At 55.4% G+C, this 12,979-nt stretch overlaps 1 protein-coding gene across 3 annotated transcripts in view; it reads left to right on the forward strand.

Annotated features, from left to right (window-relative positions):
* Wnt7b (Wnt family member 7B) overlaps positions 1-7,422 on the forward strand; it is a 46,583-nt gene extending 39,161 nt beyond the window's left edge. For all 3 annotated transcript variants that reach the window (XM_021183808.3, XM_021183807.2, XM_085831601.1), the window contains exon 4: positions 5,022-7,422. In XM_021183808.3, coding sequence (XP_021039467.1) covers positions 5,022-5,501 — 480 coding nt within the window. In that variant the 3' untranslated portion in view covers positions 5,502-7,422. The remainder of the gene's footprint in view (positions 1-5,021) is intronic.
* The last annotated feature ends 5,557 nt before the right edge of the window (positions 7,423-12,979 follow it).

Genomic DNA, 12,979 nt, shown 5'->3' on the forward strand with positions numbered 1-12,979 from the left:
CTCTGCCTTCCTCATTTCCAGGGTCAGGCAGCTGAGAGGAATCTCAAGGATATAAAGAGCCTAGGAGTCCAAGGGAAGGCTCGGGGGCTTCCTGGAGGAAGTGTATAGGAGTCGGTTTTTGAAGGACAAGCAGGCTGACCTTAGAGAATGGCTGCAAGCAATACCAGCCAATGGGAGCAGGAGGGGGTGGATGAGTCAGACCCAAGGAGGCTGGAGCTGGCCTAAAACAGGAGGAGGGTTGATGTGGGGGGTGTGTCACCATATAGGGGGCAGTTAGATCACGGTGACAAAGAGATAAGGAAAGAATGGTCGCATAGCCTCCAGTGGGTTCCCAGAGAAGCCCACATCTCCAGGCAGAGACTAATTCATAGCACAGGATTCAAGCCCACCTGCCAGGGAGGCTGAAGAGGGGGCCACCAACATGGCAGATAGGCAAGACTGGACCCTCATAGGAGTCCCTTGAATCTCTTCAGTGGCTTGTTTCTTGGCAGATTTTTTTTCTCTCTCATAGACGGAAGAGTTCACTGATCCCAGTTTGTAGATAAGGACAGCGAGCCCCAGGGCGAGCGAGCTGCTGCAGAGCTGTCCAAATAGCCCCTTCCACCCATGTTCTGCTCACTGGGACAAGGATTCCAGGCAAAAAGGGCCATCTGAGGACCAGCTAGGTTATCTCCAGTTTGGGCCTGGGATTGATCTGGTAAAGAGGTATAGAGAGTTAAGGCGGGAACGGCCCCTGGGGTTAGGGGTTAGGGGTTAGGGTTAGGGTTAGAAAGATAGAGGTTGGTAATGGGACTAGGGACCAAAATAAAGGATAACAGGTGAGTTCTAGCAGGTGTTGGCTGAGCGGATAAGGGATTACAAACATCCCAGATACCATCCTAGGAGTTTAAAGGAAAGCCGTGCCATGAATGGGGCTGAGGAATAGACCATGGAGAGCAGGATGGGTGGAGGCCTAGCTAGGAGCCCCAGGAAAAGGCTGTTACAGTCTCAGTGGTACCCAGGCATGGCAATGCATTCACTGAGGCTGGCATAGATTGTGAGTTTTAGGCTAGCCTGAGCTACACAACAGAACCGTATCTCAGAAAGAGAAAGAGCTGGACACGGTGGTGTGTGTGCCTTTAATCTCAGCACTCAATAGGCAGAGTCAGGCAGATCTCTGGGATTTTGAGTCCAGCCTCATCTACATAGTAAGTTCTAGGCCAGCCAGGGCTATTCAGTAAGACCTCTGTCTCCCCTTCCAAACAAATGTCAACTAGTGTCATAATCCTCATGCCAGCTCTGTCCCCAGCTGTGTGGCAGTTGACCCTATCCCTCTGCTCAGCCTTAGCCTCCCCCTGTCTGCACAATAGATGCTGGACACTTTGCCAGACTCCCCCACTGCCCCTTTAGTAGCCCCACATCTTAAAGCTGTGAGCACACCTTGGCCTGAACCCCCGAAAACCAGCTGGTGGCTGCATGTGGGCCTATCCCCGAAAGAGCTCAGTGCTAGAACTAACTAGCTTTGGTGGTGGGATGAGAGCCTGAGATTGCTACACCGCTCCAGTACAGGGTCTGAACCTACTACCCTAGGGCATCAGACAGATGTCCCAGAGCACCTCAGACTCACAACATTAACAGGACAGACACACATTCTCCAACTATTCTAGCCCTGAAACCTGGCATCAAGGTGTGGCGGGACCATGCTCCCTCCAAAGGACCTGGGCATAGGTATGGAGGAGCTGGGTTCCACTTTCTTTGATCAGTTTCTAGAGGCCCCAGCGTTTGTTGGTTTGTGTCTTTACTCTTCTAGCCCCTGCTCCTGACTGTGTGTGTGGCCTCTACTGGGCTGTTTCTTCTGTCTCATATAAGGGCACTCAGTGGCTTGTGGGATACCCTGTTCCAGATGGACACAACTCTATTTTACCTGTATTCTCATCCCAGTGAGGTCACTTCTGAGATTTCCTGTGATAAGAGGCATGGGCAGCAGCCTCCAACCATCTCCACTCCCCATTCACCACAGGCTGCGTGAATGAAAGACTGGCGTCCTAGATAGGCTGGGGTGAGATGGGCTGAGCTTAGAGCTCAGCTTACCAGGGCCATCAACCTGGTCATTAAAGAGAGGTGTCCCCTGGTATCTTGGCAAAAAGACTGATCCCAAAGGAAACTCAGATGTGAAAGAACTTGGTCAATAGTTTTGCCCCTTTGTGGTCACCATGACAGTGTGGAGCGAGGGCAATGGGGGGATGAAATGACTGCCTGAGAGGACAGAATCTATGGTTTCTTTCCTCTATCCAGGCAGGCAGGGCTGTTTCTGTGGGAGGGTCAGGTGCTGTTCTCAGGCCAGCACCAGGGTCCTCCCAGTGACACCCATCAGGCATGGCACCCTATCAGCTAACCACAGAGCATGTCCTGGCCAAGGGTTCCTGACAGTGGTGCTGGACGGGCTCATTCCAGTTGTACGGATCTGGGACGGCAACCCATGATGAGCCCAGAGTGTGGCTGCTGCTCTGAGACCTTCGAGACCCACAGCCATTCCCCGGGGCTCAGACCTCAGCTGCGCCCAGGCTAAATGGGAGACACCTTCCCCACCTAGGCCTGCCTTGCTGGGATAGAGGAATCCCAGACTCCCCTGGGCTGTCCAACCTTCTCTTGAAAGACTGGTCCCCAGCCTGGTGACTCTCCTCGCTTGGCATCAAAGAGTCCTTGCTCCAAAACTTGGATCCTCTATGGCAGCCCTTCCCTGGGTGCAGCCGACACTACACTCCTATGAGGTGGGAAGAGGGAACCAGGCCTGCAGAGCTGGCAGTGTCAGCCCAGCCCCTCAGGCAGAAGGCCTCTTCTGCAACCTCCAGGTGTCTCCTGGACTGTGCTCAGTGCCCCAAGCTCCTGGCTGTCTGTCCCTGGCGCCACGACTGCTGGGGCTCTCATGGCGAGGGCTCTGGAGAAGGGCACTGCACATTCTTGAATCCTGTGATCACTTCCCGGCGAGGCTCCAGCTCAGGGGACCCAGCCAAGCGAGGATTCAGCCCCTCACTCTGCAAACACCTGCCCAATCAACTTCATCTGCCCTTGTCACCAGCAGGGCTGCGCAGGATCTGATGTCCTCAGGCAGGCGGGGGTAGGAGATCCCTGATGGGGCTCAGGAGCTGTGGCCTGGGTGAGGGGTGACCAGCAGGCCTCGGTGGGTGACACGGGTAGCTGACTACTGGATTACATGCCGCCCCCCCCACACTGGTCTCAGCCATTGGAGGAGAGTTGTCAGCCAGGCCCTGAGTGACTGCCTGCTCCTACCCAGGACCCGGAAGGGCCAGTCTAACTGGCTGCTAAGCAGGTGGTCAGGACAGCGGACTAAGCAGGCTGGAAGAATACTAGAAGGGAACATAGCCAAGCAAAGCAAGAGAGTCACCAGGATGGATGTGGGATGGGGGGGTCTAGGGAACAGGTCCCAAGTATGCCTGGGACCACTCTGGCCCTATCCCCAGGCCTTTCTGGCCCACCTACTCTGCCCGCTGCTCCCACTTCTTTCCATAGGAAACCTGGGCCAGTCCTTCCCTGGCCCCAACCCTCTTCCTGCACAGCTTCTCTAGTCCTTGCCGCAGGCCATCATTCACTTAGTTGGAAAACAGTAACGGGGATATCCCCGCCCAGGGTCTACCCAGCAGTGAGGGGCACACAGCCCCATCTTCCCCTGAATGTTCAGTGGCACTGTTGGATCTCTTGGTAGGCTCGCTTGGAATGCTAGTGAGCTCCTGCCTGTCATCAACACCTACCATAAATGTCACCTGTCTCCAGGAAGCCCCCCAGGGTATCATCACCCCTGCAGAGCTGTAAGCTTTCCACAGGCCCTGGGAGTTATAAGCTAATCTGTTTCCTCCTTTCTTTCTTTCTTTCTTTCTTTCTTTCTTTCTTTCTTTCTTTCTTTCTTTCTTTCTTTCTTTCTTTCTTTCTTTGGACAGGGTTTCTCTGTGTAGCCCTGGCTGTCCTGGGACTTGTTCTGTAAATCATACTGGCCTCCATCTCAGAGCTCCACCTGCTTCTGCCTCCCCAGTGCTGGGATTAAAGGTGGGGGCCACCACAAGTAGCTCTTTCTGTTTCTTATACTGGACCATGTGCCCCAGAGATCCTCTGTGAGGTCCAGGGAAGGTGCTGAGGTAGAGGCGGTCTCTTGGGGGGGGATCTTCCTTTCACTCGCATTTTCATTCATTCTTTCTTTCATTCATTCATTCATTCATTCATTTGAGGAAGCTTCTTGTCTAGAGCAGAGCTGAGGGCTGACAAGAGGTGCCCTTGACAGTGGGTTCCAGCCTGAGGGTGGAGCTAGAGGCCAAATGCCGGAAGTCCCAGGCTGTGGAGGTGAGGCCATTGAAGCAGGGACAGCTGACAAATAGCCCCTCAGCAGCCACAGGGCGGCAGCTAACAGTGAGTCCCCATCTTTCATCAGGCCGGCTGGCAGGGCTCTTTCGATCTGGGTAAATGAATACCCGGGGTCAGGGCTGGCTCTGGGAACTGGCTTTCCCAGGTGAGAGGGAGGCCCAAGGAAAACACAGGGTTGCACCCATCCCAGGCCCTCATGCCGCTGGGAGAAAGAACAACAACCGGCTAGGCCTGGCTGTCGGCTTCCCAGAGGATGGCACGACTGGGCCTCGCTGACCCGTGCCCTCACCCTCCCAGTTCCCTCCATCACTGGCACGCCAGGCTGTCATTAAGCCGCTGGCTGTTAAGCTCTGACTGCATGCCAGGCCCTGCACCAGGCATGAGGGCAGTCGCAGGGAGATGGAGACATGGAGGGCCTGTGCTTATTAATCACCTGCTGTTGCCCAGGCCTCTCCCAGCACAGCGTTCCTACCTGCTGCCCTGCAAGTGGCCCCGGTCCCATTTCCTCATTAGGGCAGGATTTAACCAAGTCTGATCAAATACACCACCCTCTGCAGAGTGCGCACATGGAAACCCATTCCTAGCAGCTCAGAGAAGGGACACGGGGAATTCTGGATGGCACCCAGTCTCTTCCATTCCCTGCTGAGCCTCTATTCTGTCTCCTGTAGGTTCTGGAGGACCGCATGAAGCTGGAATGTAAGTGTCACGGTGTGTCAGGCTCCTGTACCACCAAAACCTGCTGGACCACGCTACCTAAGTTCCGCGAGGTGGGCCACCTGCTCAAGGAGAAGTACAACGCAGCCGTGCAGGTGGAGGTGGTGCGAGCCAGCCGCCTGCGCCAGCCCACCTTCCTGCGCATCAAGCAGCTACGCAGCTACCAGAAGCCTATGGAGACGGACCTGGTGTACATCGAGAAGTCGCCCAACTACTGCGAGGAGGACGCGGCCACCGGCAGCGTGGGCACGCAGGGGCGTCTGTGCAACCGCACCTCGCCTGGGGCCGACGGCTGTGACACCATGTGCTGCGGCCGCGGCTACAACACGCACCAGTACACCAAGGTGTGGCAGTGCAACTGCAAATTCCACTGGTGTTGCTTCGTCAAGTGCAACACGTGCAGCGAGCGCACCGAGGTCTTCACCTGCAAGTGAGGCTCCCGCGCAGGCGCGCTTGGCGCCTGCCGACCCTGCGGCCCTCACCATTATTTTGCACATCCTTCTTTGCTTCTGGAGCTGCCAGCTGCAGGCACAGGAGGGTGGGGATAGAGGTGGGGAGCTCGAGATACTCCAGGCTCCTTCCTACTCGCTCTGTCCCCGCCCAGCATCCAAGGTCAACGCAATGGTGGTCTGGTACCCAATGGAGACAACTCCCTTTACTTCTCTTTGGGAAAGTGAACCTCAAAGGGACCATGAGACTCTGAGGGTCACCTCCCTGCCTGGTGACTGGACACAGAAAGGCTACACCCACCAGTCACACTCAAAACGGTTTCCTGGGCTGTTTCCTGCCGGCCCTGGGCAGTGTGGATGGATGTTGACAAAATTATTTATGTTTTCTTAGCATCAGATGAGGACTCAGTACTAACGACTGGGTAGCCAGACCTAACCCTATTTGAGGATACCCTTCCCTCACTTTTCCCGGCCCCTCCCCGCAGGGTCCTCTGCTCCTTGCAGAACTCGAGGATGTCAGAGTTGGCGCAGAAGCTGGCTGGTAGGGGGACTCCTTATCAGCACCTTGGGAGGGGCTTGGTGGCCCTACGAGACCTGAGATGGCCGCAGAGGACAGCCCGTCTTCCATTCCACTTGGAGACTGTCATGCAAATCAAATGTGGCTTGTGTCAGGCTCCAGGCATGCCTCGTCCTCTCCCTGGTCCTTCACCCTCCTAGCCTGCTGCCAACCTCCACCTCCAGTTTACAAATTCTCTTCTCCTCTGGAGCCAACCTGACGCCCAGGACTGCCCCACAGGTTCAGGAGAGGTCAGGGACAGTTGCCCCACATGACAGATGGACAGAGGGCAATCAGAAGATTTACTGGAGACCCCACGGCTCTGTGAAATAAATATACTGACACAGCCCCATCCAGCCCAACTCTGGAAGTTGCCAGGGTGATGGGAAGCTGTACCCCCTTTTCAGTACCTTGGGGTTTGTCCTTCTTCTGTGATCCTGATGCCAGACTAACACCCAGATTTTAGGGATGCATTGGTCAGGCCCCCTGCCTAGTGTCCTGCTTCAGGGTCCTTATATTATGAGGACATGGGACCCTCAAACAGGGGTCCGTGGGAGGCGTAATGTCCCATTTCCTCAGGCCCTTCCAGATGGGGACAGAAGAACTCAGGCCTGGGCATATCCCACCCTTTCCTCCACAACACATGGCAGGGTAAGAACCCGCCAGGGCTGATAATACAACTGCCCACAGCCTATCCCACACTAAGGTGTTTCATAGCAGAAGTCCATGGAAATGTGGGGTTTGGTGACCACCAAGCCAGGTGGCCTGGACATTGACCTGGGGAAGGTGACCCTTGTTTGCCCTTGCCTTGCATCCAGCTGTGTGTCCCTATCATGTCAGGATGTTCCAAGCCTCTGGGCCACTGGAGATGTCCCACCCTGATCCTGGCCCCATCTCCTCACCCCAAGTCCTGGGATACCCATGTCCGTCGCCCAGTGTCCCCTGTGAGGAGCCTGGTTAACTTATATTGTTATATAGCGTCCCCTGTCTGTCATGTCTCTTAAGTTATTGTGACCTACACTGGGTACCGGAGGGGATCGGGGATGGCTTCAGCTGCTGTCCCTCAAGCCAGGCTCCTCCTTCTGCTTGAAACAGACCCTCGGGGGCCCCTGATGCCACCGAGGCAATTCGCACTGTCCCTGGGCTGCCAGGCACCTGCGCCTGCACTCGGTCAGCCGCAGACCTTGCCTTGGGGGAGAGAGGTGGTTAGTGGACCCAGGCAGGGCACTGGCTGTCCCAATGCTGTGTGCTGGGGTGGAGGTGGCCGGGCACCATATGTCCTTGAAGTGCCCTACTTCTGATGGGCTGTGTTCCTGCCTCCTCTGGAGGGGAGCACTTAGCCCCAATAAAAGCTGGAATCAGAAATGCAAGTGTGTGTGACGTCTCCATGGGACAGCCCTGTGGTTCTTACCCTGAAGGTGGGGACACACACTGCTCACTGAGGCTGGACCCTGTAGGCTTTCCTATTTCCTTCACCTCCTCTGCTGGCTAAGGGGCCAGCTTCCCACCATTCCATGCTTGAGGCTCTCAGCCAGGCTTAGCTGGGACTATCAGACTTGCCTGCCTCTAGCAGCCCTGGGTATGTGCCTATGCACAGACCTTGAAGCATCTCTGGATAATACAGGATTCAGACTGCAGGGACCCAAGGCCTAATGGTCTGCTGCCCAGAAACTAACCACAGGTCTGGGCCCAATATGCCCTCAGCTGGAGATGGGATAGAAGAGCCTGTAGTCTGCTTCCATTCCTCTCTGACTTCAGACTCAGAGGCCTGAGGACCTGGGGTCTCCCCAGCTGTTTGTGGTAAACTTCTAGGACTTCTCTTGTTTTCACAGGGCCTGAGTCTAGAGTCCCTAGGGACTCACAACCCTAACTGCTTGCCTGGCCACAGTCTGTGGTGACCATGCACTGCCTACGGAGAATGGCATCCTACCCAGGGTCAGAAGGCATGTGGTGGGGCCGGTTTGGTCACTGCCCGTTGTCCCCGGGGAAGCCTGGCATTGGGTAGAACTTCTAGCCGTGTGCTCCCTACTAGGCACCCACAGAATATGCCTTAGATCTCCCGGAGGGGCCTCTGGCTGTGCTTTTCAAAGGGGGGTACACCCCTCTAGGGACAGGCAAAACCCTGCATCTGATCCTTGTTCCTTCCTGATGCACAGAAAGCCTTGGGATGATCCTCACTGAGGCATGGCCTCAGTCTCTCCATGAGAGAGCAAGAGGTAGTCCAAGGCTGGGGCTTGATGATCAGTAGGTTGAAGCATGCCTGGGGCCCAGGCCAGGGCTGGGCAGGCTGGCAGGAGGCCCTGGGTCCCCATCAAATCCCCAGTGGCGGCTGCAGCGGAGCTCAGCGTCCGGCTACTCCCACAGGGCCAGGAATGAGGAAGGAGCCCTGAGAATGCCCTGGTCCGGGTGCCCAGACTGTACTTATTTCTTGGCTGTGATTCAATCCCAACCCGGTCTCCCAGGGCCAGGGCACGCATCCTTGGGGGCCCTGCCTGAGGCGTGGAGTCCACACTGCCCTGCCTGGCCCCAGGCCCTACCTTAAGGCACTGTGAGAGTGTTGGCCTGGGCCAGCCTAGGTATCCCTGGTGGCTTTGTGTTATCCTTCAAACAACACCCCTTCCCTTGTGTTCTAGTCACCCCTGTAGCTTGCTGGTACTGCATACCTCGGGCCTTTCCTCTCCACATATCTAGTACATCCCTTCCTAGAGCGACCTGCCTTCTGTTCCCCAAGAACACAGAGGCTTCCAGGCAATGGGAATCACATGGAGCCCAGAAGGGATTTAAGGACACAGTCACTGAGGAGATTGGAGCTGTGGGAAAAGCCAGCCTGCTTACCCCTACCACCTCTGCTCCTTCATGCCTGCAGTCTTGCCCTGGCTAAGCTGAGCTCTGACCTCCTAGGCCACCAGTCATGCACCTATTTCCCCACTCCAGATGCTACCCATAGTTCCAGGCTAGGAGGGAGCCCAGGAAGAGGTGCTCACAGGTAGTGGAGGGCGGCCTGCAGGGAGAAGGTACCTAACAGATCTTCCCTATTCGGGCACCAGAAGGCAAATGCTCCACCGTACCAGCCCCCAGTCTCCCTCTTCCTCCATCTGAGGACACCCTGGCCATGTGCTTAGTGGCCCTGCCAGCTCAGAGCTGCCTGAATGCTTCCTTTTCCGCACTGGCTTCCATTGGGACATTCTTTCTCCTGCTATCTCCCATCTCGTGTCCATATCCTCCTTCCCAGGTTGCCTGAGCAAACTCAATCCGTGTCTTCACTCTTGCCCCATGGGTAGGTAAAGAGGTACCATGCATACCCTCCACACACACACAGACTCATTCCTCATAAGCCAAGAAGTCTACTGAAGATGGGATACACCTCCAAGGCTATGTCTTTTTGAGGGAGTCTACTGCTCCCCGTGACCTTCATAAGACCCTATTTCCGTGCAAGCTCTCATTTACAAATGGGTTAACCAAGATTCAGGAGTTATGGGGGGAACATTTGGTGAGAGCCAGAGTCGGAGTTTAAACCCAGGTCTTCTGGGGTCTTCTTTCTCCCCAGTCCATATCCTCCCATCTGGGGAAGGGCAAGCAGAAAGATTTCCTCTGAGACCACACAAATGGGAGAGGAATGGCTGAGGAGAAATGGCCAAGAATATCATCTCTAAGAACAGCAAAAAGACTGGATTAAGACACAGCAGGCAAGATCTGGGGTAGATCTCTCAGTGAACTGGAGAGAGATCAAGATGGGTCACCTTCTTTAATGAAAGGAGGAAGAGGAGGAGTTCTGGTGAATGGGTGGGTGGAGCTGTGGCCTAGGGTCTGGTGTGATGAGGAGGCAGCGGTAGGGGAATGTGAGACCAAAATGTGTCTCTTGACTGTCCTAACAGGAAATCAGGAGAACCTGAGCAGACTGGTTCCCAAGTCTCTACCATAGGACCAGGGCCACAGTTGATGCCAGTGGGGACCTTCGAACCTATACCTCTCTCCTTCTCCTTTGTCTACAACTGGGACTGGACCTGTTTGTTTATCAGGTCCTTGAACTTGAAGGACCCTGTGATTGAGGGTCACTGAACTGGGTATCCCAGGACAGAACTCAAGTCCAGGGTCCTGGGGAGCCATAGGTTTGATGCTACAGCAATGGCCAGGAATGAGCCTAAGAGGCAGGAGGTCTGAAGAAGACACTGGTGAGGGGCTAAGCTGTAGACTGCCCTACTCCCACCTCGGGACACAAGGGGTGCATGTTGGGGAGGCTGCCTAGTGTCCTCTTTCATTGGGCCTTTACCTTAGTGAGCCCCACTGGAGCCCAATGCGTGCGACCTTTGAAGAAGGCTACAGGTAGGGGATTGAGTGATCTCTCACTCCACCTACAGGAGGCTCAGCAGGAGGGCAGCAGGGCTGGCTTTTCTCCAGGGGCCAGAAACAGATGGCCTTCCTAGACAGCTGATCCCTCCTGGATGGCCAGCCTGCTCACCTGAGGCCCAAGGGTGACTTTAAGGAGCCTGATCTTTCTTGATGAGCTCTGTAAAGAGTCATAGCTGAACCCCTGGAAGCCCTTGGCATGAGCTGTCTGGGGCCCAGTTCCCATCTCCCCTCAAGCTATGCTAGCCTCACACCACTACCACAGTGCAGGCTAAGAGCCCTGCCTGAGGCCCTTCCCGGGCTCCAGCTTTTTCTGTGGGACACAGCATCCATGCTGTCTCAGGTCTTACAAGGTCTCTGGTGCCAGAGCTGGAATGGACCACGGTGAGAGCTCAGAGCTGAGTCTGAGATGGGCCTTTTCCAAAACTCAGAGAGCCTCAGGCTGGGGGAAGGCAAGCAGAGTGGTCGATGAGAGTGGGGAGCCTCCCAGAGCAGCAAGGAGAATGGGGAATGGAGCTGAGAATGCTCTGCAATGGCTTCCAAAGGCTGAGGCTTAAACAGGAGTGAGAAGAGAGAAGAAAGGGGGGAAGGGAGAAGGAAGGCCTGAGGAGCTGAGGTAAACTGAGAGTCAGTGGAGTGGGGGTGGGGTAGAATTTGGAGAGTGAGAGAGCTACTCTGAGCTGATGACTTTCTAGAAAGTTCCATAAGTGTAGAAAGGAACCTAGCTTTTTGAGCCCCATCAACTAAGATTCGGCAGAAAGGCTTGCTGCATTCCCAGGTAGCTTGCAATTTGGAGACCCTTTGGACAAAGGGCTAGTTTCTCACTGTCCTGTAACCCCAAGCTGCCCATAAGGTGCCACTGTTAACAGAGAATGATATCTACAGTCCAAGAGCCACCAGTCTACCAGGGTGAGGGCCAGAGGGCTGAGGGCTGGGCTGGAGTGTTCTGACAGTGCTCCACACTAAAAGTGTGGCCCTCTGGCCCTCACCCTTTGTGTTGCTCCTTGAGTCTCAGTTTTCCCTGCCCAAGGGGGACTTTGCTTACCCTGAGTATCTCATTAACCTAGGGAGGACTATCTGAACTTGGTGGAGTACTGCCCCATCTTCCCCTTTACACCAACAAGACCACCATCAAAGGCGTTGAACTCATTGTCAACCAGGCCGAAGGATGCATTGGGACCTGCCAGCCCATCAACGGCCTGACACAGAAGGGGTGACCCACTCCCACGTCCCCTCCCTAGTTCTCGGACAAAAGGGATTGATTCCATCTCAGGGACAAATACTGTGGAAGGAATGGCAGCCACAGGGACAGCTGAGTCACTGGGACATCATGGAGACAGGGCATACCTCTGCAGGGAGTGGTACTGTCCCATGTTAAAGTCCCATTCTATGGGGAAGGATAGTGACATCAGGGGCTGTAGGTGCTGCTCATCTTGGGGACTTAGGGATGGACCAAGAGATCTAGTCAGGGACTGGCGATGACCTTAGGCCATACCAGGTCTTCTGAGCCTGAAGGAGCACACTCCTTGTCACTAGAGGAATCCCGGCATAGTTAGATCACCACAGAAGGGGAGAGACGTTCTGAGGTCCTATGAGGGTGTGTGCTCTAGCCCAAGGTGTTAGCAGTCTCATTCCTGTGGCAGAAAGGGGCTGGATGCTTAATTTCCTAGGTTAGGGAGACAGACTCTGGGGAGAGCAGTCTGACCATGATCCCTGGCCCTGATCCCACAAGGTTGCTAGGCAACAGAAACTCCTTGCCTCCCCCTTATCCATGATCCCACGGGGAGTCAAGGTGCAGCTAGGACAGTGTTACGGAGACTCAGAAAGCTCAGGTAGCATGAGGGGTGGGGGAAGGCAGCCAGGGCAGGTTAGCGTTGCCAGTAGCCTAGGGGCTGATGGCTATGTAGAGCTGGGAGGGCTGGAGACAGGGTGCAAGCCTGTGGCTGAGTACATGCTTGGAGGAGATATGGGGGGAGGGGCAGATGGAACACCAGGCAGAGGGACCGGGCAGAGCTGGGGAAGGGGACTGGCAGCTATGCAGTTAGATAACAGGAAGTTTCAGCTTGGCCTTTTCTCCTAGTGTCTGGGCTTTAAGGGGAAGAGAGTGAGCTGTGGGGCCTTTCAGCTCTTCAGGAGAGGTATAAGGGGGTGGTTAGACAGCAGGGGGGAGAATAGAGTCAGCACTGTGGCTCAGGTGTGGTGCAGCCACAGGGGATACAGTGGGATTCCATGCATATTTTGCAGGCAGAACAATTTCCTAGAGCCCTGTAGGCAGGTCCTGGAAGAGTCCCAGAGAGGACAAGGTCAGAGGAAGCTGATGGTAAACCTGGCCTAGGCTGGCTCCTCAGCTGTCCGTCAGATGTGTGTATGTATCATGTTCCGGGGATGGAGAAGAGCCAGGGTGAGGGCCTCCATCTTGCTCAGAGAGAGGCCTGGGACCTGGAGGCACCTGACCTTCAACCGCTGGGACCTGCAGGCAGAGGACCCGACTTGGCCTTAGAGATGGTTTGCAGTAGGGGCCTCTGGGTTGGATGGAGCGCTCTCTGAGTCAGGTTTCATG

This window comes from Mus caroli, unplaced genomic scaffold (assembly GCF_978045245.1).
Source record: "Mus caroli unplaced genomic scaffold, Mus_caroli_1 scaffold_16, whole genome shotgun sequence".
NCBI classification, from domain to species: domain Eukaryota; kingdom Metazoa; phylum Chordata; class Mammalia; order Rodentia; family Muridae; genus Mus; species Mus caroli.